Source organism: Salvelinus sp. IW2-2015, linkage group LG26 (assembly GCF_002910315.2).
Source record: "Salvelinus sp. IW2-2015 linkage group LG26, ASM291031v2, whole genome shotgun sequence".
NCBI lineage: Eukaryota > Metazoa > Chordata > Actinopteri > Salmoniformes > Salmonidae > Salvelinus > Salvelinus sp. IW2-2015.
The window spans coordinates 24,270,569-24,298,323 of record NC_036866.1 but is presented as its reverse complement, the minus strand read 5'-3'; the positions used below and the strand labels follow the sequence as shown (position 1 = coordinate 24,298,323).

Here is a 27,755-nt window from a genome sequence, read left to right as displayed (position 1 = left end):
AATTACAACAAGAGGTTCTGTGAAAATATAATTTAATCAGAAGCCACTGCCAGATTTCTGGATAGGGCTGCGCTCAGAGTTTCTTGCCTTGGAAAATCGMGCTGTTAGACACTGATGCCCTTTGCAACCACGTACCTATGTGAGAGTAGATTCTCAGCCCTCACTAGCATGAAATCTAAACATAGGCACAGACTGTGTGTGGAAAATGATTTAAGACTGAGACTCTCTCCAATACAACCCAACATTGCAGAGTTATGTGCATCCTTTCAAGCACACCCTTCTCATTAACCCGTGGTGAGATATTCACAATTTTTGATGAACAAGGTGAACGGATGATCTCCGCATGTGTGGTTCCCACTGTGACGCAAGGAGGAGGAGGTGTGATGGTGTGGGGGTGCTTTGCTGGTGACATTGTCTGTAATTTATTTAGAATTCAAGGCACACTTAAACAACATGGCTACCACAGCATTCTGCGGCAATACGCCATCCCATCTGGTTTGTGCTTAGTGGGACTATCATTTGTATTTCAACAGGACAATGACCCAACACACCTCCAGGCTGTGTAAGGTTTATTTGACCAAGAAGGAGAGTGATGGAGTGCTGCATCACATGACCTGGCCTCCACAATCACACAACCTCAACCCAATTGAGATGGTTTGGGATGATTTGGACCGCAGAGGCCAAGCAGCCAACAAGTGCTCAGCATATGTGGGAACTCCTTCAAAACAGTTGGAAAAGCATTCCAGTTKAAGCTGGTTGAGAGAATGCCAAGAGTGTGCAAAGCTGTCATCATGGCAAAGTATGGCTACTTTGARTGCGTAAAAATTGTCTGTCCTCGGTTGCAACATTCACTACCGAGTTCCAAACTTCCTCTGGAAGCAACGTCAGCACAAGAACTGTTCAGCACAAGAACTGTTCGTAGGAAGCTTCATGAAATGGATGTCCATGGCCGAGCAGCCGTACACAAGCATAAGATCACCATCCGCCATGCCAAGCGTCGGCTGGAGTGGTTTAAAGCTCGCCGCAATTGGCTTCTGACTCATGTGGAGCTTCCCTGTTGGACGGCACAAATCAAGCTGATGATTGGTGTCTGGGGCTAGTCTGTGGAAGTAAGTCAGTGTGTGGAAACATGTTTTCCTAAGGAGAGCACAGAGGGACAATTACTGTCAGCTGAACTATTTTTCCTGCCTGTTCTCCATGTGTTTTCTGGCTCTGTGCCCCTGACCCACTGACCCCTGGGCATCAGTTGCCTCTCACACACCGTCTGCCATGGGCAGGTCCCAGTGGATGGGACTTAGGCGCATTACCCCTACACACACACACACACACACACACACACACACACACACACACACACACACACACACACACACACACACACACACACACACACACACACACACACACACACACACACACACACACACACACACACACACACACACACACACACACACACACACACACACACACACACACACACACACACACACAGGTTCAGTACCACACACATGTTTCTCGTAGATGTAACATACAAATGAGCCACATTATTACCACACACGTAACACCCACAGGACGTTGTCTCGATGTCAGTCTGCTGCATGTTGTCGTACATAACTTTACATCTCTCTGTGAAGAATAGTCTTATAGTAAGGATCACATTAAATAAAGCCCAGCAGCAGTCAAGCTTCTTACAGAAATGCATACTAATGCAGCAATTAAAGGAAAAAGGAAGTGGTACCGTGTGGCAGTGGTGAATTCCCCTGTTCAATGAAACAAGCCTCTTTATTGTTATGTAAAGGTTTCTCTGTGTAATTGCACTGGATGTATAGAAGGTTTCATTCTTTACAGTGCCTTCAGAAAGTATTCAGACCCCTTGACTTCTTCCACCAAGGCACCTGCAAGTTCCCTGACTTTTCTGAAAGGAATGGCCCTAGCCTTCACTCATAGTAGCTAGCTACAAACTATTCAACAATACCAGCAACTTTTCTTCTAAGACATATTACACTCTTGAATAATGCAACAATTCACAAGCATGTGCAAGCAATTAAAGGGTTTATTTTCTCGTCCATACAAATTAAATTAGCTGACAATACACAGCTAACTCCTGCTGCTTTTTGCCTCAGGATGGTGGCTCTGCACAGCCAAGCAAAATAATCTACAGTTGAGATTACTTTTCTTAAAGGTACTGTGACAATTTCAGAATGTAACAGGCTGTTCCTACAATTTCAGGTAAAATCTCAATAAAACAAGTTTCTAATAATAAGGAAAACACCTATATATTTCAGCTATTTAAAAAAACATTGCTCTGCTATTAAGTATTTTACTGTAGATCATTTGGCTCAATGAGACAATTCTATTTCTATTGACACTGCAATGCTCGGAGGGGGGTGACTCTCGAAGAAGGCTCGCCCGCGACCTCCTGAGGTAGCGTGCGAGACGTGTGCTTTTCACAGCTTTACATCACAGTAAAAGGTGTATTCTCTGGATTTTTTTCTGATACCTTTCGAGAATGTCTCGAGATGCCCTCTAGTCTTAAAAGGGTCTAAGGCACTTTGCCAATGACAAGTCTCAATCAAGTCTTTAACCACAGCCTTCTCAGCTAAAGTGGCCAGCGAAGGTTCAGAAATAGGAGAGGAGACGTCCCCCCTCCATAGCTCTGAATTTAAACAGCTTCCGAACCGACGGCTCCTGAAGCAGTCAATCAGCTGGTCCTCTGTGATTTCAGCCTCAGTGATTTTGAGTTCCGCTCAAGTCCGGTGCCATGCTTCAGTGTGTATCTGCCAAGAAAAAACAACAACAAAACTTTACAATCGGTGTTAGATCAGATAATTTTAAGTACATGTAGTGTGTTATAAAAGCATGTAAACAATTAATTGAATTCCATTTCATTCCATTTAAATGTTGAATGTTTGCTGCTCACCTTACTATGACTTACTGGGATAAGGAGCAGAGCAGGCAGAATCAGAATGAATGCATAAGTGAGTGCAGCAGTCTCCAGATTGACTGTGTTGTGGCATCAGAGCCGAGCATGCAGTGTGCCTCTCTCCCTCCTGTCCATGTCCTCCTCTGGGACTGGGACCCAGATACACAGTGACAGACAGAGAGGGGGCGTACCGGGGCACAGCTTCCTTCACCTGTCACTGAACAGAGGAGGGGGGGAGCCACACATGCTCCCCTTCGCAGGCTCGTCTTCTCTGTAAACCCTTTTGTTGTTTTCCCAAGAGAGCAACACACAGACTCCCAGTCAGGAAGCTCGTACATTTTTGCCATAACAACACATAAATGAGACCAAATGACTCTTCCTTTCTCCTGCTCCCTGCATTGAGGGTGTCAGAATGCATTTCAATAAGGCAGTCAAGTAAAAACAGAGGCAGAGAAATGCTGCTGTGTTGTACAGGCATCTCAAGTTTGGCAGTGTTGAAATATGAATGGCCTCACACACAAACAAACACAGAGAYACACGCATGAGTTCATCCCAAAAGCAGCCCAGGGCTATCGTCCAGACCTGGGTTTTAGCAAATTCATTTCTGTTTGCAGTGCTATGCAGGAATAATAGGGAAGCTCAGAGCTGTTCCACTGAACCACTGAAACTAGAATATCGCTTCAAATATGGCTGCTGGTCTCGAGTGATGGGGGAATCATAGCTTAGGCTGGCAGTTGATAAAGAGGAATTAGCATAGAGACATCAAAAAGAGGACTCTCTTCTAGTCCTCATGGTATCAACATTGTTGATGACTTCAGCTGGTTTGTCTGTTGAATGGACGGAGGCGGTTTAAAATGATGATACAGGATTTTCCTTTGCAGGTGAATATCTGAGTGTGGTATCTCTGAGCTACACTGGAGTAGAAATGTCATGAGGACAGCCTCATAGTAATAAGCCAAATCCCCAAACAAATAACACATTTATACTATTCTGTCTGTGCTCTGTACCACTGCTGTCCTTTGCCACTGACATTCAAATAACCTTTCTTCTGCTGTGCAATTGGGAATAAAAAAAGCGCTCATTCTGTTCTGTTAGACTACAACATGACAGCAGTGCCTTGGCAGATGAAAAGAGGCAGGATCTGATTCTAGCTCTTGTTATGCTGTCTGTCTGACTATCATGGGTTTCAATTTAGCATAGACTATGTTATTCAAACTACAGCTGATCTCCACTGGCAAAGGGGGAAATTAATCTAGCAGTCAAAATGGGGGGAAAGTATTGTATAAAAATGTTGCTTGCTGAGCACTTGCCAGCTARTCCACTGACCGTACGAATGGTATTTTTCCTGTGTGAACTGTATCTAGTAAGAGATTATACTATCAGACTCCTGTATTGTAGCCCTGTGTGTAGTCATGTGTTCGTTTTCAACATTTGCCTTGTTGTTGTTGTGTTGTGAAATGTTTAGTAGAGAATTTGATTAAACTGTTTTGTCCCTGTTTGTTGGAATGGAGAGCCATTGTTAATCTGCCCATAATGCTGCTCTGTACAAAGGCCCAGAATCGCTGTCCAATCACTTACATAATCTCCAATATGAGCCCACTGGCTTGCGTCATTTGGTCACTGACAGCTGTCAACACACACTCACACCCCCAACATTCCCATCACTATAGCTGCAGTCTTACATTTTCTGCCTCTTGGTAAGAGGCTCTTACATATACCACACATATACACTTCAAATTAATTATCCATTTAGTAATGTTAGAATACACACCACAGATGTTGTGTCCAATGAAACGGCAGATGAAGACAGTACTCCTTACTCTATGAGGTCTTCCATCACTCAGAGATATGGTATATATTTTATTACTCTACGTAAGGGGACATGGCACCCTTGTAGTAGGTGTAGTAGTCCAGTGATCTAATAGCTGTCAGCCTCAGTTTGTGACTGTAATGTAAGGGATAATCTTCTGCAGGTTATGTCAGTACAGTAGTCCAGTGGTTGAGGAAAATCTGAGCTTGCAGTGGGAATAACTAGGAGATAGAGCCGCTGTAGTGATTTGTATGTCAATATTTGCACTGCTGCACATTCCTGCGCTATAMAATTTTTACAGAATATCATTTTTTGTTCTGACAAAAAATGCCTTGCTAGAATTAGATCTGGGGGATATGAAGAATCCCATTCTGAAAAGAAAAACCTTGTCTCCAATGAGTTGTAATGTAGCATTAAGAATTCACATCCAATATTCACCATTAAAGGATCAACCTTTAATAATTGATATATCTTCAATATATTTAGTCAACACCACACTTTTCCTCGCTCCTAAATTATGCTCTCCAGGTACAAATGAAGCTATAGCATATTTGAGAGGCGCAGGGGAAAATGCTCACTCTGACAACAACTGTCTTTGTGGTGCTTATGTCAGCGCTAAAGCGCTAGTTACAGAACGCAGTACGCTATGACAGAGTCCCGGGGAGCAGTTAGCATGGGTAAGGCAAAACCTTTGTTTTCTTTTTGTAAACGATTTTCTGTTCATTTTCTGGGCTTTAATAAGTGCAGTGTTCTCTTCATGTGGGCTTTGATCTCAGGGCTGTTTGGTACACATTGAAGGGCAGAGGGGGACACAGAGGGGGCTTCAATTGTACATGTGCTCTGAGTGACACGTCATCCTCAGTCTCCAAAGGGCCTTTATGTGATGTGAATCAGTGTCCTTGAACTGCACAGCGACGAACACAGACAGAGCCCCTCTAACAAGCTGTGCCCTATGAGGAGCTGGACTTCAATACAACATGAGGCTAGGCTACTACACAGTCCTCTCACCATGCTCTATCCATTGTGAAATCCAAAGCCAGCCACACCAGGGTTTTATCCTCCACCGAGGATCTTAGTCATTACCTTTTTCATTCTTTCTGTGGATGGGTATTTTGTGACGGCGTGAATGCTGCGGTAGGATTCACAGTACATTATCTGTGTGCCTCAGCAGGTCCCCCTTCTCTTTGATGTGGCCTGTGTGTGGAGGCCATCTCACAGTGTTGTGAGTAATGGGAGGCTGCTGAGATGGGCTTTAGCATGACTGCCCGTCTCACTGTGCCTGGCTTTGATGTCCTAAGCAGGCGGCAGGGCTGCCTGGCAGGCAGGCAGAGAGGCAGGCAGAGGCAGAGGCAGAGGCAGTGAGGGAACATGGCAGGGAGACAGGGGTGATAGGCAGGCAGGAAGACAGGCAGGCAGGAAGACAGGCAGGCAGGGAGACAGGCAGGCATGGAGACAGGCAGGCAGGGAGACAGATAGGCAGGCAGAGAGGCAGACAGGTTAGGCAGGCAGGCAGACAGGCAGGCAGAGAGACAGGCAGGCACGGTGAATGGGTTCAGCAGCAGTGAGCAGCGCTGGTCAAGCCCAGACACAGAGCCAGCAGCTGTCTGCCTCACACGGAGAGGCAGTTAACACCACAGCTCGTGTCAATAGATATTGACTCCCAGATCTGAAGTACTTAGGCACAGTGCCTTTCTGTTTGACCATCGCCCCCTGCGGGAATTCATTTTAAACCACTCACACTATTTGAAGTATAGTCTGACTGGGAGCCCCAGGATCAGCCATTCATCAGGGCAGCTTGCTCAGTTATACCCAAATATTGACTTGAACTGATGGCATAGGTGACTTAATGGCTTATTTGATGTCATTATTCTGTATTTATTCTTAATGTATCTCTACCAGAAAACTGCTTATTTCACCATTAAAATGACCATAGATTTAGATTGGGTTCTTTTTTTACATAGCAAACCACAAAGCCTCTCCTAGTCAGACTGGAGACAAACCCTTTTTTACTGTTGAGTGCACCGAGCATTCAGAGGTTTGTGTAGTAGTGGAGTAGAGGGTGTTAGCTGGTGAGGCTTTGTGCACTCAGGTCCTCGCTGCTGCAGATATGGCTTTGTGAGCTATCCTCATCTGTGTGTGTGCCCAGCCTAGCCCAGCGCACCGCCGTTTCCACTCCCTCTGCCTTCACCTGATGTGGCACAGTCTCTGTCAGGCCTGAGCGAGCATCCAGCAAGCCCTGCTTCTTCTCACAGCTAGGGGGGGGGGGGGGGGGTAGGGGAAACGAGCAGCAGCCTAAGCCTGGAGGAACTCAGAGCCTGGAGCATGTGGGCAAGAGAGGGGGCTGGGAGCTGGGAGCTTGGAACTGGCCTCAGTGGACAGGAGGCAGCTATAGACACAGTCATAGTGACAGCCCTGCACTGCCACCCAATGGCCAGGGCCCGTCAACACAGCCCTGTTTCTCCACCACCATCCCAGCAAGTTTTAAAGGCCCATTGTAGTCAAGATTCTGTTTTACTGTGTTTTGTATCATATTGTACAACAGCTAATGAAACTAAGTCTGTAAAAGTGTGATAAAATGTGATCAGTGTTATTTCCTGATTGTATTTTCAACCAGCAACTATCTACACAGGACCTTCTAAAAAGCCTGTTTTCATTGGCGTCTTGCCTGGTGACATCACCAAGTGGTAAATTAATTAATAGACCAATAACAAAGATAGTTCCAAACCAATCTGCCAATAACCGTTAGTTTTAAGTTTTCCCTTCTTCACTTAAAACACTCCCAGACATTCCTAGCAAAATTCTTGCTTGAGAATTTTTTTTTTTTGCTTGTTACCCAGAAATGATTTGGTATTGATATAAAAATGGCTGCATTGGGCCTTTAATTACTGCACGCTTCACTTATTATGTAAGTAATGAGGCTGAAAATTCGCAACACACTGCACCTCAAATGCTCATGCAGGGAGAACACAAAAACAAACAATGGAGTGCACTGCCCTTAATGCCAGTGTTCATACAGAGATAACCAAAACAACAACCGACTCGACACAATGCAGACATTCATAATGATTAATTATAAAGTAACCCTCTCAGCGAGCCTGTCAAAATCTGGCTCCTGGTTCGTTTTCCCTCTAATCTAGGCAGACTAGGTGCATTAGCCTCCATTGTAACGCAGGATACACAGCCATCTAGGTGCTTTCCATATGAGAACTGACTAGTGCGTGTGCCACTGCTCTCTTTGTTAATTTGACTGAAATGTAGGCTAATTCTGCTTCTAGGGGCGAGGTCTGGTTGACTCTACCAGTGATAAGAGAGCAGGCTCACAGAGATTCCTGAATGGAGGGACTGTGTGTGTAAAGTGGTACAGGGTTAGTGGATCAGCGGCCATCCTCTGGGCATGCCTCAGGGACACTGACATTATCCACATGACACAACAGACGCTCCCAGGCAGCTGATGAAATGGGCTCTGAGTCCTCTGGATGGAGCCTCAGTGAAGGCCCATTTGATGTGATCAAATTAATTTAAAGGGATTGGATGTGAAGGTAATACAGAGCTTCAGTCTACCCTGGCCTGAAAGACAGACCGCTCTAGAAGAGGACTAGGCCTGGTGTTTAAAGCTAGTGGAGAGACTACTTTGTCATAGCACGCACTGGTTGGAATGGCTCATGAAGAGTAAAATGATACATTTTCAGCACAAGTAAGAGAAGGCGGTTTGATAGTGCTCTGTGCTTTGATTGGCTATCTGTGCAGTTGTAGGGAGCCACTATAGAGAAGGAATCCAACTGTAATCTTTCCTCCGTGTAGATCAGATAGCTTAGTTTGTCTGGTGCTACGGAGTGCTGTAGCGGTGGCAGCCTGAGATGCTGGCATTATAGATACAGATCTAGTGTCGAGGCAGAGAGAGACGTGGCGTCAGAGGCCGCAGTGATAAAGCATGAGAGCTGTATAGCACAGGCTGGGTGTTCTGTGTCCTGCTGCCCTGTGGCGTGCTGCTCTGCTCCTGTACAGGAGACCAGGATGGATGAGACCTGCCCCCACATGCCTGTGTCCTCTGTGCCCGCTAAATCACACACAGGCCTGTCAGCAGTGGAACACTGTCACCCCCACTGAACTCTACTGCACTTGACTACTGTTTCAACCAACAGCCTCCATCCCCTTCCCTTCCAACCACCTCTTTGGGCCTCATATAGCTACTCACCAGCCCAATAGGAATGTTATCATTTTTGTGGCCATACTGGATTTAATCTGGGCTTACTGCTTGGGTTTGGCGGGTTTCAAAGTCATGTTTTCCACTGGAGAATAATAGTCTGTCATTCAATAGGGCTAGGATTGCCACTGTGTAGTGGAATGGGGTTTGTGGGTCGCTGTGACTTTTCCTTATGTAATTTGTGCCTGCAATATAAATTGACACTTTGTTTACAGTGGTTGGCACGTGGCTCAGTGAAGACTTAAAATGGCCTCCTTCATGCACGACTCGTTGTGTTGTGTAGAAGTGAGGATTCAAAGCAAATGGATGAGATATTTTTCAAGCACAGTGCTCTTTCATGTATCAGCATGTATCCAAGGTGAAGGTGTTGTTCTGTAACTTGTGACAGCAAAATGTTGATATATATTTTTTTCTCTCCAGCTCAAATCGAAATAATTCCCTGCAAGATCTGTGGAGACAAATCATCAGGCATCCATTACGGTGTGATAACATGTGAAGGCTGTAAGGTAAGCTCCCAGAGAACGAACATGTGGGTGTTAGGGGGAAAGGAGAGAGACAGGAAGCAGAAAAAGTGAAGAAACTTACAAAGAAATACCATTGAACATGTTGTCTAACTTTTTAAACAATCTTGCGAGAGACTATAAAATGTAAACACACAGAGAGCATCGTCATTAAAATGGTCAAGCCACACAGAGTACATCACAGAGCCTCACTATTAGCAGGACAAAGTGACTCCTCTGCCTTGTACTGCCTCCCTTCCCAGGGACATGCTGCTTCAGTGTTTCTCCTTCTGCTGCAGCTTGTTTTTCTTGAAATAAAATCATCAAAAGAAGAAGTTCTTTGAATTATAACGTATTGTTGGCTGTATGCCGCTTTTATTGAAGCTAGCTTTTGTACTGTTTCAAATACACCAGGCATTCACGTTGAGGGGAATGTATCTTGTGCTTCTAGTGTATTCTTGATCCTGTGCTTGTCACCAGGCGAGTCATTAGTATTCCTCTGACAGGCAGCAGCACCTTTGCTGTTCTCCTCCTGTGTTACAGAGAGACAGGGGCTCTTTCAGCTGCTCCTCAGAGCGCCTCAACTCTCTCTCCCTCAGACAGGAGCTAGCTGCCGGGAGAAACAAAACGCTGAAGAATAAGCTGCTGAAATGTATCTTTAATGATTGCTAATTACTCCAGGCAGAGAGGCATTTAATGATATGTGCGAGTACAAGAGTTTGGACCATAAATCACAGCATTATTAAAGAGTGCTGCTTGTCACCAGCAGTTCTAGCCTGGCTCCCGTAATGGCTGCCATTATGAAGCAACTTGGCAGCTGTCAGCTGTTTTCTTGTAATTAAACAGCCAATGAGCAGCTAATTAAGACATATGTGTATGGAGCAGTGGAGTGGGGCATGTTAATGATGTGCCGGAATCAATTCATTAAGTCAAAGGATGAGGAATCCAATCGGGGTGCGTGTGCCATCCTGTGTGCCATCCTTTAGCGCCGCACATGTTGGAGCCCTGTTAATCAACACTAATAACCCAGACTATAGAAAGATACTGCCTACCATTACGATCATAGCCAAACACACCACCCCCTGCAGTACACATTGTTAAAACACACCACCCCTTCAATAAAACAACATAGCGCTTTATACAACTGACACTAGAACACAATAGCCTGCAAAGCAATGGCATGGCAGTATTCTTGTACATTTATTTTAGCGATAGTACCCTCCATAGTGATGAATATTGTCAGCTTCATCACTCTCAATAAGTACCCAGTGAAACACAAGATCCTTTTATGTTTACAGKAATAAAAGCCAATCAGTCATTGGATATAGCAGGGCCACTGTGGTTAATATTATAATCAGTGCGGTCTCCCCCTCCCTCTCTCCGGTCTTAGGGCTTCTTCAGGAGGAGTCAACAGAGCAATGCGGCCTACTCATGCCCCCGTCAGAAGAACTGCCTGATCGACCGCACCAGCCGCAACCGCTGCCAGCACTGCCGGCTGCAGAAGTGTCTGGCAGTGGGCATGTCACGGGACGGTACGTACAGCGTCTACTCGACAGGAGGGGACAGGCATGCTTCTAAGGCAGGACAACCCATGAAAGTGAATAGAACATTATAGACAAGTAGAACAACTGGATTATGCTCTGACTGAATTACCGATAGATGTAACAGATTGTTATATCATAAAGGACACCACTCTTAATGTGGTTAGAGTAGGAAATGGTGGTCTAGACAAACGTCAGTGATGTCGCTGCCTGTGTACGTTCCACTAGTAATTGGCGTGGCCGTGGGGGTAAGTTGGCAGGTGTGACAGAAAGTAGGTCTGATGAATAGAGGGTTGTTAGGAGGTGTCATTAGTGCTGGACTGGTGCAGGTGAGGCGGGGGGATGGGAACACACAGGTGAGTGTCTATGGGGGAGGAGGGGGGTCAGAGTAGAGAATTATGGTCTAGACCAGGGTTTCCCAAACTGGGTGCACGTTTTTTCTTCTTCCCAGCACTACACAGCTGATTCAAATAACCAGCTCATATTCTAGCTTTGATTATTTGAATCAGCTGTGTATGCAATGGGCAAAAATCTAAATGTGCAACCAGGGGGGCCCAGGTCAGAGTCTGGGAAACTCTGGTCAAGACAGACGTCATTGACTGTGTACATTCCACTAGTAACTGGCATGGCTGTGGGGTAAGTTGGCAGCAAAAGACACACACAGACCACAGACATGCTATCAGGACAGGTCAAGGTTACTCCATCCTTCACACAGCACCGCGCTCCCCTCTGCTCTGCTCCACTCACTTCCACTCTGTCCACACACACATGGGCCATCTGACACTCTGCCAGTCCCCAGAACACTGTCTGAGAGGGGGGGCTCACTCTCATGACCAGCTCTGTTTAGTCTGCAGGACCATTGTTTAACACCTCTCTAATTTGAAATGCAAAACGCCCCCAATGGTTTAACATCACTAGCACAGAGAGGCTGCTACCTACAGTACATACAGTACAGACTTGAAATCATTCGCCACTTTAATAAATGGAACACTAGTCAATTTAATAATGTCACTTTAATAATGTTTACATATCTTGCATTACTCATCTCATATGTATATACTGTATTCTATACTATCTATTGCATCTTAGCCTATGCCGCTCTGACATTTCTCATCCATATATTTATATTCATATATTCTTATTCCTTTACTTAGATTTGTGTGTATTAGGTATTTGTTGTGGAATTGTTAGATGTTACTTGTTAGATATTGCTACACTGTCGGAACTAGAAGCACAAGCATTTCGCTACACTTGCAATAACATCTGCTAACCATGTGTATGTGACCAATAACATTTGATTTGAACACCCCCCACCACTCCCAATTTGCCAGTTACCCACTGATATGTCTGAAAAGGGTATACCTGCAAGAAAATTGTAAATAAGGGGCTGTTTGAAATATTTTTTACAGGTTACAGAAATCTTCTGTCTGAAATGGGTATGAGTTGGCCCGTAAGCTGTGACTAATTCGGGCTTACTGTAGGTTGCTCCCTTGGTGGAGTTGGAGTTTTTATGCAATAAAGATGTTAGTGTTTAAGGTTTCGCTAATATCCACTGAAACACATACATCTCCTTACCTGTTATAGACAGGCTAAACTTGAGACACAGGCCAGTGTTATGTCAGTTTCAGTAGTAAAGGAGTGTCTGCTCTCTCCCTCTTTCTCTCCCTACAGCGGTAAAGTTTGGGCGCATGTCGAAGAAGCAGCGGGACAGCCTGTATGCGGAGGTGCAGAAACACCGGCTGCAGCAGGCGCAGCGTGACCACCAGCAGCAGCCCGGTGAGGCAGAGCCACTCACGCCTACCTACGGCCTCTCGGCCAATGGCCTCACAGAGCTCCACGATGACCTCAGTGGCTACATGGACAGCCACACCCCTGACGGCAGCAAGCCCGACTCAGCAGTCAGCAGCTTCTACCTGGACATCCAGCCCTCCCCTGACCAGTCCGGCCTGGACATCAATGGCATCAAGCCTGAGCCCATCTGCGACTTCGCCCCCGGCTCAGGCTTCTTCCCCTACTGCTCCTTTACCAACGGAGAGACATCCCCCACCGTGTCCATGGCTGAGCTAGGTGAGGAGCAGGGGGAGACGGGAGGAGGGGGGAGAACAACTCAACCGTGGGGCAAACGACACAAAGGTTTCTTAAAATAGCAGGAGGTTGGAGACTCATCTCCAACACTCATTAAAATAGCCTCTTTTTTGTAATTAGTTTCCATTAATTAGGGCCAATCAGGATCCAGCAGGGCACTCATCTGGGGAAATCATTTTTTTAGGCTCCCCTGTGCCTTGGAACTCCTTTTAACAGATGTGTTTTCAAAACCATTTACATTTTTATACTCAATATTTCTCTCTGAGCAAATGTGACCTTTGTTTCAATGAGTAATATTGTGCGGCTGACTGCCCCACCTCCCCCTCTGTTTGGGTCACAGCTAGATTGGGTTTGGCTGAAGCTTCAGCTGGGAGCTTCCTGGAGGCAGTAAGAGGAAATGTCAACAAGCCTCTTCCCAGTCAAAAAAAAGCCCAGACTCTCCTCCTCCTAGTTGAAAGCTCAGTAAATAAATTGTATTTTTCTATGGTGTAGTTCATCTGTGATGTCTTCCCATTCCCTGTGAGCAGCATTCAGGTCTGACACTGTTCTGATGTGCTGTGCTGTGCTATGTGGTTGTGTTGCAGAGCACCTGGCCCAGAACATCTCCAAGTCCCACATGGAGACGTGTCAGTACCTGAGAGAGGAGCTGCAGCAGATGACCTGGCAGGCCTTCCTGCAGGAGGAGATGGAGAGCTACCAGACCAAGGTATGGTAAACTTCCACCTTCCATCACCAGTATCACGACCATATTACCAGTACTCACTGTTCTGCCAACACAACACAACACAACTCCTGGGCCATTCCACAAAATGACTCCCTTTTGCATCCCTTTGAGTATACAAAACATTAGGAACACCTGCTCTTTCCATAACATAGACTGACCAGGTGAAAGCTATGATCCCTTATTGATGTCAACTGTTAAAGCCACTTTATTTAATGTAGATTAAGGGGAAGAAACAGGTTAAATAATACTTTTGAAGCCTTGAGACAATTGAGACATGGATTGTGTATGTGTGCCATTCAGAGAGTGAATGGGCAAGACAAAAGATTTAAGTTACTTTGAACTGGGTATGGTAGGAGGTGCCAGGCACACCGGTTTGTGTCAAGAACTGCAAAGCTGCTGGGTTTTTCACACTCATCAATTTCCTGTGTGTATCAAGAATGATCCACCAAGGACATCCAGCCAACTTTACACAATTGTGGAAAGCATTGGAGTCAACATGGGCCAGCATCCCTGTGTAATGCTTTCAACACCTTGGAAGGGGGATGCAGCTCAATATTAGGAAGGTGTTCTTAATGTTTTGTACACTCAGTGTATATACAGGTATATTAAGTAGAAATCGTGCACTCATATTGAATTTTAAATGCCCGTTATTTTAAACAAAGTGCCCTTTAATATAGACCATATGGAAAATTCAATAAATCAGGTTTTTCATATGAATGAAGACTTGCTAAATGCCAAAATTCAGCATTTTGACATTTCCCTCTGTGCGCCTTCTGTGACTTCTAGGAAGATTATCCCAAACATTTCTCCACGTTTTCACCATCATTGTATTTTGTTGGTTTGACAAAGTCCTTTCTGAAGATTATTTATTTCATGTGATTAGTGATACATTTTAAGGTGCAAAAAATCTGTCCCTCATTTTAAGGTCAACCCTGTTACAGTATGTGAACTGAACTCTTGTACAACTATTCCTTTTTAAATACAGTATTTTTTCAAAATAAACATTGAAGATCTGATAGTCAAATCATAGTGTAAAARCAGGTGAGCTGGTTCTACTCTTTTTTGACATTTTGTGGTGGAAAACGGAGCGGTTCGAGCAGAACAAGGCAGTTAACCCACTGTTCCCCGGGCCCTGAGCAAGGCAGTTAACCCACTGTTCCCCGGTAGGCCATCATTGTAAATAAGAATTGACTAGCCTAGTTAAACAAAGGTTAAAATAAAAAAGAACACGTCAAACCTGTTACCCATAGATAGACAGGCTAGAAATGTTTTAACAATTGAAAATATTTTTTGAAGCGTTCAATTGCACCTCCCTGTTACACACAACAAGCTTCCATTCCCCTTTATTTGACACTCAATAGGCACTAACTATAGTCATTTATTTTATTTAACCTCTTAAGATGGGAAAACAACATGTTTTTTTATTACGTTAAACATGTGCTCTTCAAGTTACACTACCCAAAAGGGAGTCATTTTGTGGAACGACCCAACTAGTTAATTCCATCCCATCCTTTTCTACACCAGATAAGCCTTTTCTCTCTCATTCCCCCTAGCCCCGGGAGGTCATGTGGCAGCTGTGTGCTATCAAAATCACAGAGGCCATCCAGTACGTGGTGGAGTTTGCCAAGCGCATCGATGGCTTCATGGAGCTGTGTCAGAACGATCAGATAGTGCTTCTGAAAGCAGGTATGACAGCCCGTCAACACGGCCCACTGCCGTCTCTCTCCCACATCCCCCTTCACCCCCCTCAGGCGTTGTCACAAGGGCATAGCTGACCTGACTATACAAAGCCTCCCTCACATACTGACTGTGTGTGTCACAGAGCCAGGAGGCTCCACCCTGCTTGCTTTCTCCCTCTGTTCCTCTGTCCCTCTGTTCCACAGCTCATCTGTGTCTCTTTCCTTCTGTGTCTCTGTCCCTCTATGTCTCTGTCTCTCTGCTCATTACAGAATAACAGTATTCAGGCGTATAGGCATTAAAGGGACTACAGTGTTGCTGAGCTGAGACACAAGCTATCATGAAGGCTGCCTCCTCTCTCTGCTCTGCCGTTGATGATATCTGCCCAAACTAATAGCTTCTCAATGCACACAAACAAAAACACACACACATACGTACACAAAGAAATAAACAAACCCATCCGGCTCCCATGGGTATATATCTCAGTTTTCCCTGKGTTTTTATTTGCATTAGCATTGCCAATATTAATAAGGAAATGGTGACAGAGAATTATTGTCTAACGTGGCATTTTAAACCAGTGCCATCTCATAAAGTGCAGTAATGTTTTCTATTACACCTCTTTTACCCTCCAATCCAGTCCCACACAGCAGAGCCATATACAGCATTGTGTTTCACTATCCTTTTTTATTGGGGTTACAATTTTCAGTATATAAGTGTAATGTTATTACTCGTTCCAGTCTTTTATGTCATGGGTTTCTGTTTAAAAGGAATCAGGGGTATAACACACAAATGAAGGAGGAAAAACAATCAAATATTGCATATAGTGATGCAAGACTGGCAACTCTAACTGGATCTGTGGAAGAGAAGAACCCAGATTTAGCATTATGGTATTTCTGTCTCCTCTGCAGGCTCTTTGGAGGTTGTGTTTGTGAGAATGTGCCGTGCCTTCGACTCTCAAAACAACACAGTCTATTTCGATGGAAAGTATGCTGGGCCGATGGTTGTTTAAGTCATTAGGTAAGTGCTGCAAGTGTCCAATGCTGTGCACGTGTGTGCGTGTGTTTGCGCAAGTGTGTCTGCAAATGTGAGCTTGTGTGTGTGTAGCACTTATTTGCACAAGCTTGCATTGCTTTATAACAGACAAAGTTGTAATGGAGCCAGGAAGCTAACACTGAGAACTCATCCTTGCCTCACCTGGCTCCTCCTCTCCCCAGTGGATACATATGGCGGAATAACGTTCTTACTGAATCACTGCTGCTCCAAATAACTCCTGTTAGGCTGCAATAAATAAAGCCAGATTGAATGCCCTTTGGAGAGTTATATCAAAACCATCATTGAAAGTCAGCCATAGAATATCTCAGGTGGAAGCAAATAGCATTTGCTTTTGAATGCCATGACATTACTAAGACTCTCTACAGTGCATTCTCCCGTGCATCCAAATGCTTTGGAGGAATTAATGTGTCCTAGCAGCGGTGTGAAAGCATAGTGTGAATGCATAAACCGGCTGTCTGTGTGTGTGTTGTGCATGCACGTCGTGCATGTGTGCAAGACTGAAGAGGAACAATGCTGTGCTATTCAGTGTCTTGAATGTGGCTTCCTAACAAGCTTCCAGTGTTCTCAGTCAGTCAGTCAGACAGACAGTGCTCCAGAATGGAGAGGCTCGGGCCGGAAGGGGAGGCAGCAGAGTGATGGGGCTCCAGAGTTGCACTGGCATAGCCTGTCTCTCACAATCCCCAATAATTGATCTAACTAAAAGACTCATTTGTGACCTCATTCCAGGTTGCGTAATTCCACCCAACTGCCAGAATGGGACTAGTCGGGGAGGGAAAAGTCAGTAAAAGCATTGCTTGTTCGCCTCAGACGCTCCCCTGTGCTGTCAGTGCACTGCACTCCCTCTCTGCTGTGTGCCTTCTCCCAATAAAGATCAGAGTGTGACTTGCTCTTTGGTCTGCCTCACCCTCATCCCAACCTCTGTCTCTGTGTCTGTGTCCTTTGCTGTGGCAGGCTGTGACGACTTGATCAGCTCCGTCTTCGAGTTTGGGAAGAACTTGTGTTCTATGCACCTGTCTGAGGATGAGATCGCCCTGTTCTCCGCGTTCGTGTTGATGTCTGCAGGTAGGTGTCGTTCGCAGTACAAGAAATTACAGATTTGCAGATACACACTGCAGGGTCTCTTATGTACCGTCTTGCCCTGAAACTACTCCAAACAGCATTTCATTGAACACCATCCATCCAGCATGTCCCTCAATTAGACACAGAAGTTAGAAATCAGTATAACTGATTACTGAGTGTTGCTGAGTACAACATACACTGAGTTGACAAAACATTAAGGACACCTGCTCTTTCCATGACATAGACTGACCAGGTGAATCCAGATGAAAGTTACGATCCCTTTTTGTTTGTTAAATCCACTTAAATCAGTGTAGATGAAGGGGGGGAGACAGGTTAAAGAATGATTTTTAAACATTGTGCCATTCAGAGCGAAAKACTTAATTGCCTTTGAAAGGGGTATGGTAGTAGGTGCCAGGCGAACCGGTTTGTGTCAAGAACTGCAACGCAGTTTCCCTTGTACATCAAGAATGATCCACCACCCAAAAGACATCCAACCAACTAGACACAACTGTGGGAAGCATTGGAGTCAATATGGGCCAGCATCCCTGTGGAACGCATTCGACACCTTGTAGAGCCCATGCCCCGACGAGGGCAAAAGTGGGTGCAACTCAATATAAAATAAAATAAAATGTTKTTTTTCAACGGGTGCCGAATACAACAGGTGTAGATCTTACCGTGAAATACTTACTTACAAGCCCTTAACCAACAATGCAGTTTGAAGAAAATACTTTTTTTTACTTTCGTTTATTTAGTAAATATGTAWCACAATAAAATAACAATAACAAGGCTATATACCGGGAATACCGGTACCGAGTCAATGTGCGGGGATTCAGGTTAGTCGAGGTAATTGAGGTAATTTGTACATGTAGGTAGGGGTAAAGTAGAGAATGAACAGCGAGTAGCAGCAGTGTAAAAACAAGGGGGGGTGTCAATGTAAATAGTCCCGAGTAGCCATTTGATTAATTGCTCAGCAGTCTTATGGCTTGGKAGTAGAAGCTGTTAAGGAGCCTTTTGGACCTAGACTTGGTGGTCTGGTACCGCGTGCCATGCAGTAGCAGAGAGAACAGTCTATGACTTGGGTGACTGGAGTCTTTGACAATTWTTTGGGCCTTCCTCTGACACCGCCTAGTATAGAGGTCCTGGTTGGCCCCAGTGATGTATTGAGCCGTACGCACTACCTTTTGTAGCGCCTTACGGTCGAATGCCGAGCAGTTGCCATACCAGGCAGTGATGCAACCGCTCAGAATGCTGGTTATAAAAAAAATATCAGAAACTTTGAACATCCCTCGGAGAACCATTAGATCCATTATTAAAAAATGGAAAGAATATGGCACCACAACAAAGCTGCCACGTGAGGGCTGCCCACCAGGCAAAGAGGGCATTAATCAGAGAAGCAACAAAGAGACCAAAGATAACCCTGAAGGAGCTGCAAAGCTCCACAGTGGAGATTGGAGTATCTGTCCATAGGACCACTTTAAGCCGTACACTCCACAGAGCTGGGCTTTACGGAAGAGTGACCAGAAAAAAGCCATTGCTTAAAGAAAAAAATAAGCAAACACGTTTGGTGTTTGCCAAAAGGCATGTGGGAGACTCCCCAAACATGTAGAAGAAGGTACTCTGGTCAGATGAGACAGAAATGTAGCTTTTTGGACATCAAGGAAAACGCTATGTCTGGTGCAAACCCAACACCTCTCTTCACCCCGAGAACACCGTCCCCACAGTGAAGCATGGTGGTGGCAGCATCATGCTGTGATGATGTTTTTCATCGGCAGGGACTGGGAAACTGGTCAGAATTGAAGGAATRATGGATAGTGGTAAATACAGGGAAATTCTTGAGGGAAGCCTGTTTCAGTCGTCCAGAGATTTGAGACTGGGACGGAGGTTCACCTTCCAGCAGGACAATGACACTAAGCATACTGCTAAAGAAACGTTTGAGTGGTTTAAGGGGAAACATTAAATGTCTTGGAATGGCCTAGTCAAAGCCCAGACCTCAATCCAATTGAGAATCTGTGGTATGACTTAAAGATTGCTGTACACCAGCGGAACCCATCCAACTTGAAGGGGCTGGAGCAGTTTTGCCTTGAAGAATGGGCAAAAGTCCCAATGGCTAGATGTGCCAAGCTTACAGAGACATACCCCAAGAGACTTGCAGCTGTAATTGCTGCAAAAGTTGGCTCTACAAAGTATTGACTTTGGGGGGGTGAATAGTTAGGCACGCTCATGTCTTCTGTTTTTTTCTTATTATTTCTTGTTTTCTTTTACAATAAAAAGGATTTTGCATCTTCAAAGTGATAGGCATATTGTGTAAATCAATGATACAAACCCCCCAAGAAATACATTTGAATTCCAGGTTGTAAGGCAACAGAATAGGAAAAATGCCAAGGGGGGTGAATACTTTCTCAAGCCACTGTAGACTGTCTCATCGTTGTCGGTGATCAGGCCTACCACGTTGTGTTGTCAGCAAACTTAATGAAGGTGTTGGGGTTGTGCTTGGCCACGCAGTCGTGGGTGAACATGGAGTACAGGTGGGGACTAAGCACGCACCCCTGAGGGGCCTCCTTGTTGAGGATCAGCGTGGCAGATGTGTTGTTGCCTACTCTTACTACCTGGGCGCGACCCGTCAGGAAGTCCAGGATTCAATTGCAGAGGGAGGTGTTTAGTCCCAGGGTCCTTAGCTTAGTGATGAGCTTTGCGGGGAATGCTGAGCTGTAGTCAATGAACAGCATTCTCGCATAGGTGTTCCTTTTGTCCTGGTGGAAAAGGGCAGTGTGGCGTGCAATTGAGATTGCATCATCTGTTGGGGCGGTATGCGAATTGGAGTGAGTCTAGGGTTTCTGGGATAATGGTGTTGATGTGAGCCATTCGGAAGGTGTTCCTAATGTTTGGTACACTCAGTGTATTCATCCACTGTAGATTCTGTAAACATTGCAGTGCTGATAATGGAGTGTGTTTCTTCTTCTCTGTGTAGACCGGTCCTGGCTCCAGGAGAAGGTGAAGGTGGAGAAACTCCAGCAGAAGATCCAGCTGGCACTGCAGCATGTCCTGCAGAAGAACCACAGAGAGGATGGCATACTCACCAAGGTACACCTCACACCCATACACCTACTCTAACTATATCTGTCATTTATAAGGGACACTATAAAGACCTGAACTCAGCTGGATTATCGAAACCTCTCCTGAACTCTGAAAAAGATTGTTTACAGTGATCCATTATTGTATGAAAATCAAGCAGTAGATTTCATGGTTGGCAGCATACACAAGCTAAACTAAGTTCATATTTTTGAGCAGAGATGAGAAGATATGTAACAATGGCATGCAAGCTCCATAAGAAGTGTCAAGATTTCCCCTGCTTGAGTGCCTGTACCAATATTTACCAGTCTGTTTGCCCCTGTGTGAAAGTGAATTTAGAGATGTTTTTCTTCAGCGTATCTCCATGTCCTTGCCTTACTGTGAATCTAAATAACAGCCTGTCTCTTTTCTTTTCTCACACAGTTGATATGCAAAGTGTCAACACTGCGAGCGCTGTGCAGCAGGCATACAGAGAAGCTGACGGCTTTCAAAGCAATATACCCAGACATTGTGCGTTCCCACTTTCCCCCGTTATACAAGGAGCTCTTCGGATCGGACTTTGAGCAGTCCATGCCCATTGACGGGTAGCCAGTAGCCTTGCCAGGTGCCAGTGTGGCCACGCGGGGAATGTCATAGGGAGCATGAATCTGAGACACTTTAACGGTGCCCTGCACAAACCAGGACGGACGGCACGCTGCACACTTTTCTTTATTTTTCTTTCTTGAGGGGAGGGTTGGGGGGGGTTTGATTCTGTCTGTTTATTTCACTGGGTTTAGTTGTCTCCGTTTAGAACCCAGGTGGGACTCTAAGCCCAGGGGACATGAAGAAAAGTTGGAGACAATGCTTTCTCTTTGGATGAACTTGACCCTCTCATGCACATCATTCCAGCATGTTCCCAGGATGTCTCACACTGGTTAGCACTCATTGTTTTGACTTGTTTCCACAAAAGATAATTTATTGTATGGAGAAAATTATTGAATATGTCTGTGCACATGCCTAACCTAAAATTATCCTCAGCAACCAACGATCTGGCTCTCCACTTCTCCTCTGGAGCTTCAATGTCCCATGTCTCATTGCATTGGAATACAGTTTCAATCTAACCTGTATCATATACACCAACGAAGATAGCTGCCAGGGCATGTTAATCCTCCATTAATCCTTGGTAAAGCTTCTGTGAGAATCACAAATGGAAATTCATTGCTGCTAATGTGCATGTCCTGGTCAAGTTCAGCCCCTGTTCTCTTGTGTTTAGTTGTATGTTTGGAATGCAGTGTTTAGAATGAGAACTCGCAGCGACTTTGAGAGGGGCTCCTTCAGTGAGAGGCAATGTAAACGGCACCTCTCTATGGACAATCATCTAAAAGAAAAGTAGAATTCTGGTAATTCTAGTCAAAACGCAATGATTTTAGCTGTCAGACTCCATCCACCATGGTTGCTTAGTGAAATCATGTAAGGCCATCTGCTATTAATCATTGTGTGGACAGATACCCTGGAGAAACATAGGGCACCGCCACAACGATAAGGGTCCATTCCACCTGTTTTATAATGTACTACAGGGTATACGTATAAGTACTTACTATACAGAAAAAAGTAATGTTTATAGATTCTATTTTAAATATAATGTATGATATTAGTAGTTAGACAATTCTTAATTGTTGAATTGATAAGGCACTTTTATTTGCACCTTTCTTTAATTTAAGACTTGTATATTACCTAGTGATGTGTTGCATGTGCACAAGAAATACCAGTTGAACCATGGTCACAGAGGCTTGTCCTGAGAGCTGCAGACAATGCTGTTCTGGGTGTGGGTTTGTTTTGGCTAGTTTGGGTTTGGCTGTGAGATTGCTAGGGTGGTATGTTCTGGAGAGGCAGGCAAGTCACATTCACTCCATCACCTATTAGTTTAACACCCCCGACACACATGCATGCACTCTCAAACAAAAGCACACATGCACAATAAACCTGGGCTGAATTGATCATTCTGAAGATGTTTCTGCTCAATCCAACATCTCCATCTAGTGGAAAGTAGAGACACAGAAGGCCATGTGATAGAGAACTTTTGAAATACAGTACAATGCCGATTAGAGAGTGGTCCACACAGGCCTCTGACCATCTGTTGATCCTTCTGTTTACCCTTACACGTTAGTGTGTTTGTGTTATCAGTGTGGAGGAGTGACTGTGACTGCCTCTTCCCCAAGGCCTCAGCCAAGCTATGCCATTTGTTATGGGACAGAAAAGGAAAGGAGGAAGAAGGAGATGTAATATTCAAAGCCTTGTCTGGTAGTAAAGCTTCTATTTTTGTAACATGTAGAGTGAATTAAACTCAAAGAGAGGGGGAGAGAAAGAGAAGTCAGGTAGTACTTACTATATTCCCGCAATAATTAGAGAAGCTGTTTGTATGACTAGTAGAGAAACATGACAATGGTAGAACAAGTGCTATTTTCAGAATGCTTTGTTGTTGTGGTTTTGTTGCGTGTGTCTTTCTTGTCAGTGTGGTAGAGAAGTGGTAGAACACCCCCTGGATGTGCCATATAGTAGTTGTTGCTCCTGCTTTGCCGTTTACATGTCCATAATATAGAATGAATTGTTCTGACATTCCAGAAAAGTCAGTGGTGGCTTGTAGAGAATTCCCATTTAATCCTGATATCCCTTTAGATAACCCATAACAGCATGGGTGCAGTTTAGACACAACCCTCACCATAGTGTTATTTAATTTTTTTGCACACGATCATTCCTCTGCCGTGAAATTTGTACAAGCCAGAGAATCTTGTGCTGTCACCCCTCAGGGAAGAGTTATTTTACGCTTTCTGTTTGAAATTTGATCTCTTGTGTTGTTGGTCCTCATTAGGTTTAGTTTATGTTTTGTTCAGGGATGTTCAATATTAAGTGGTTAAGAAGAACATGTGAAATTCATTACTGAGTAGTATTTTCCATTGCTGATGTAAAGTACTTAAGGGGCTGTTGGCTAAGCACCAGAACTAAAAGTCAAGCTCATAACAAAAACAAACTTAATTTTTTCCATGTTTACAGTCAGTTTTCCCATTGGCCATACAGAATAGTTATTATTTTATCTACACTATATTTCTATTGGATACAATTCCAATGATAACGTTCTTCGTGTGGACTCCAATGTCACCAGGGCCATTGTCACAAACGTATTATTATGATTACCCTCTGTGTTAGATAAACCAAATATACTTACGCAATATAAAATATCTCTTCTTTAGGCTGTATTAATGCTGTGCTTAAATAAGGGCCTGGGTGACCACCAGTAGCCTCTACTCCCAACCAGTGAAACCCAGTCTGTTTCAACCAATGAAACCCAGTCTGTCTCAAACAGTGATTGACAATCCAGGTGATAGCGGGCCTGCCCTGTGGCCCAGTGAGAGAGACATGGAAGCTCAGGGAGGTAACATACAGACAAACAGACAGACCGGGGAAGCAGGTCTCTTTCCTCTGGACATAATGTATGCATAGCGTATGCTTTGATATTTCATTCATTTATGAGCTTCTCATACTCTTTGACGGCTCTCGATTTATTATAGGAGGCAGGTTAACTTTTTCGTAGCACATTGGACATGCAGTACTGTACCTTCTTTTCACTAAGTCAGTCAAATCTTTACTTTTTCTACGCTTGCCCCCTAGCATATTCTCAGCCAATAACTATTTGGTAGCTGTGTGTAAGTAACTATTATAGGTTTCTGCCAGGTAGCCACTGGAGTGGAATCCCATTTCCTGAAACACAGATGTCATTCTCTGTCTCCTGAATTATAGGTCTGTTCCCTGTGTTGTTATGTCCTCCTTTTAAGCTGTGTTTGTGTACAGTTTGATAGCAATAATGATTTGACAATGGGAAATGATCAGAGGCATTGTGTCTGTCACAGTTTCAACAAACATCTCTGCACCCACATGGTGTGGAGGGATACATCATCCTGCATGCTTTCATTTTAGACATATTTAGCAATGGATTGCTGCTGAGTCTGCTAGTCTATCAATGTGAATAACACCTTATGGTCCTTATGTCTCTGCTCTCTGTGTCACTCGTGTAAACAAGCAATAGTGTGTGTGTGTATGTGTGTTTGTGTACTCACTGTGTGCATAAGATAAACCCCAGACAAGGCTTTAATAAACTAAGAGGAAAAGGGTTATGTGAATGAGGAGTCTGGTAGGTCTTGGCTTTCCCTGGATTCGGTAACACAGAGATTGTTCCATCCCGTATAGGGTTTAAGTGTTATAAGCATGACATAATACCTCTTTACAATTTATAGTCCTTCAAAGCGCACTGGAGCAAATGACTAACCACTCAGTCTCATGATGTGTTCAGTGCAGAGTAATTGGTAGAAAAAGAGACAAGTTGACAGGGAACAACACACCATCCTGCATGTCATACATGTTATCTTGAGATGATTTGACTGCCTAGGAATCATGGGACTCCTATTTATTTGCCATAGAATATAGATTGTAAAGGTATGTGTGATGTCATGCTTACAACTGTGCTGTATTGAAGTGTTACCCAGATCTATCAGTCAGTTGAATTGCATTTTAACAATACTCTCATTTTCCAAAGCACAGCTAATACAGTTTTAAGATTAAAAAAAACAAACATTTTAGAATATAGTAAAAATGGAAAATTGAGAAAAAAAACTTCTAGCCATAATCGAATGTCAAGCAATAATATGTGGTGCATTATTTTAATTTTGTGCATAGGCTTTGGACATCTGCATGTAAATACACCTCTTATTTATCACTTTTGTTTTTGTTTTAATTTGTGTTATTTGGTTCTGGTTGTTATATTGTTTAATCAGTATATTTGATTGGTTCTGTTCCCAGATGGAGGATAAAACCTCATATGGCCTGTAAACTGTATATCTTCATTTCTCTTTCTCTCTCTCTCTTTCCCTCATCCTCAGCTTTTAATCCACAATATTTAATGTTATTATTGATCACATGTATAAAGGTAACTTTGTAACTTCTGTCTTTATAGGTAAGGAGAAAATACTGCTACTAAGGCCTACAAATATTTATATGTTTATCAAATACACCATGCTGTACAATTTCTCAGATTTTAGTATGCTTCTCTCCTTTAGGATTAGATTGATAGTGGTAGGGTGTGCCAACATTTATTTTGTGTTATCTTGATGTGTGGTGCTAGGTAAGTTCATTTTGTGGACAAAGTCTTGATTCCTAGACTTGGCCACCCTATTAGTCCATTCATTTCATAAAGTATTGGTGCATTATTGATATTAGGACAATAAATAATCATGGTAATGATAATGATTATGATAGTGGTAAATTTACTTCAAAACCCAGCCAGTACAGTACCTGTATCAGTGTGCTAGTCCTGGGATAAGGCTCTTATTTCCTTCTCACTTAAAAATGATTATCAAAACCAGTATCTACTAATGAACAGGTTATTATTTAAGGTTGCTCTACTGATTTCTGGAAAAAAAGGCTAAAACAGCAGTATTGTTTTTCTTTGTTCTGATTGTAAAAAAACACTTGCTGAGGCTGTAGCTGGTCATATTTGCAAATGCGGAGTATTTACCTCTTTAAGCTGTGTAGTACTTTACTTTACATAGGAAAGTACTGTGCTATTGTCCATTTAAAACAGCCATTTTATGGCTTCCTTATTTCAAAGTTAGTCTGCCCTGAAACAGTGTTTTTCTTTTAGACCAGTTTAGACCAGTTTAGACCTTTGGCACCACCGTTGTGTTATTAGAAAAAATGTACATGAAAAAGATCACCGTTAGAGGTTAGACATTTTTTGTAACCTTTTTTTTCTTCTTTTCACTCAGTAGCAAATATCAGCCAGAATGTGCTTGCAATAATACACAATGTACTACACTGAGTGCCTCTCAGTGTTACAGGATGCATAAATGGTATTCAATTGTTATTGTTTTTGTTTTCCAAACATGTACTCAGCTGACAATGTATTTGCACGTAGGTTAAMTCTGTCACCTATGTGTTACTACATTTTTCATATTCTGTCTTTATAAATTACACATTTTCTTGTTTATTTAAGGCACCATGTTAGATATTCAGATTATATAAATACGTTTCTCCCTCTTGTCTGAGTAGCATAACTGGGAAGGATGTAGTAATGTAAAATTGTCAAATCGATGAAGTACATTCTGGCTGACAATATTGCATAAAAGATGACCTGCTGATCCAGGTTCTGGATTTTACAAAAAAATGGACAATCCACGTTGATGTTTTTCACTTTGTTTTGTGATCATAAAATGATGATTTCTTTATTGAGAACAGATAATTGACTAATGCATTGTATTTCAAATATTCATATGTGTATGCAAAAGATGCATACAACACATCTGAATTTCTTTAATGTTCTGTGTTTAATGTAAGCTCAAGGGGTTAGGATAACTTAATATGATGGCTCGAGTGTGGGTGGGATATTTCTCCTTGTGAAAGCAGTATGAACTGTAGAAAGCAGAAACCGGTATGTGGTTGTCACAAATTTTTAAGTCACATGTTTGCTACTTATGATGGGAACAGATGATCATGTACCTTTTTATCCAGCTCTTTTGAATTCTCTTTAGCAGGTAGTCTATTCACAAAAGTAGTTTTGCTCCTTCTTGTCTGATTCTTAAATATGGAAATAAGTATTTTGATTCATTTTGTACATACAGGTGTAAAGAAAAATAAGAAATGTAATGTTGTCTTTTAAATACTTTCCATTCTAATATGAATGTTGTTATATTGTACTTAGAAACTGTACCTTTAATATTACCTTTATTAAAAGTGCATTGGACACATCGATTTTAGATGTGCTTTATGTGCTGTTATCCCATAATAAAATTTACCGCTTGTAATGGGCTCTTAATTTCTGGTTGTCTCTCTATTGTCTGTCTCCTTTTATACAATACACTACATCAGAGCTCTCCAAACCTGTTCCTGGAGCGCTACCCTCCTGTAGGTTTTCAATCTTACTCCAGTTGTAACTAACCTGATTCAGTTTATCAACCAGCTATATTAGAATCTGGTGCGCTAGATTAGGGTTGGAGCAAAAACACTACAGGACGGTAGCTCTCCAGGAACAGGGTTGGAGAGCCCTGCGACTACACAGATACAGTGCCTTCAGAAAGTATT

General features: G+C 43.4%; 1 protein-coding gene across 1 annotated transcript in view; it reads left to right on the top strand.

Annotated features, from left to right (window-relative positions):
• Positions 1-27,495, top strand: part of LOC111952413 (nuclear receptor ROR-alpha A-like) — a 271,983-nt gene extending 244,488 nt beyond the window's left edge. The window contains 10 exon segments of the mRNA XM_023971046.2: positions 9,361-9,446; positions 10,831-10,972; positions 12,653-13,048; positions 13,651-13,772; positions 15,344-15,476; positions 16,376-16,467; positions 16,469-16,484; positions 17,472-17,582; positions 20,548-20,660; positions 21,072-27,495. Of these exon segments, the coding sequence (XP_023826814.1) occupies positions 9,361-9,446; positions 10,831-10,972; positions 12,653-13,048; positions 13,651-13,772; positions 15,344-15,476; positions 16,376-16,467; positions 16,469-16,484; positions 17,472-17,582; positions 20,548-20,660; positions 21,072-21,236 (1,376 nt within the window). The 3' untranslated portion in view covers positions 21,237-27,495.
• Positions 27,496-27,755: the final 260 nt, after the last annotated feature.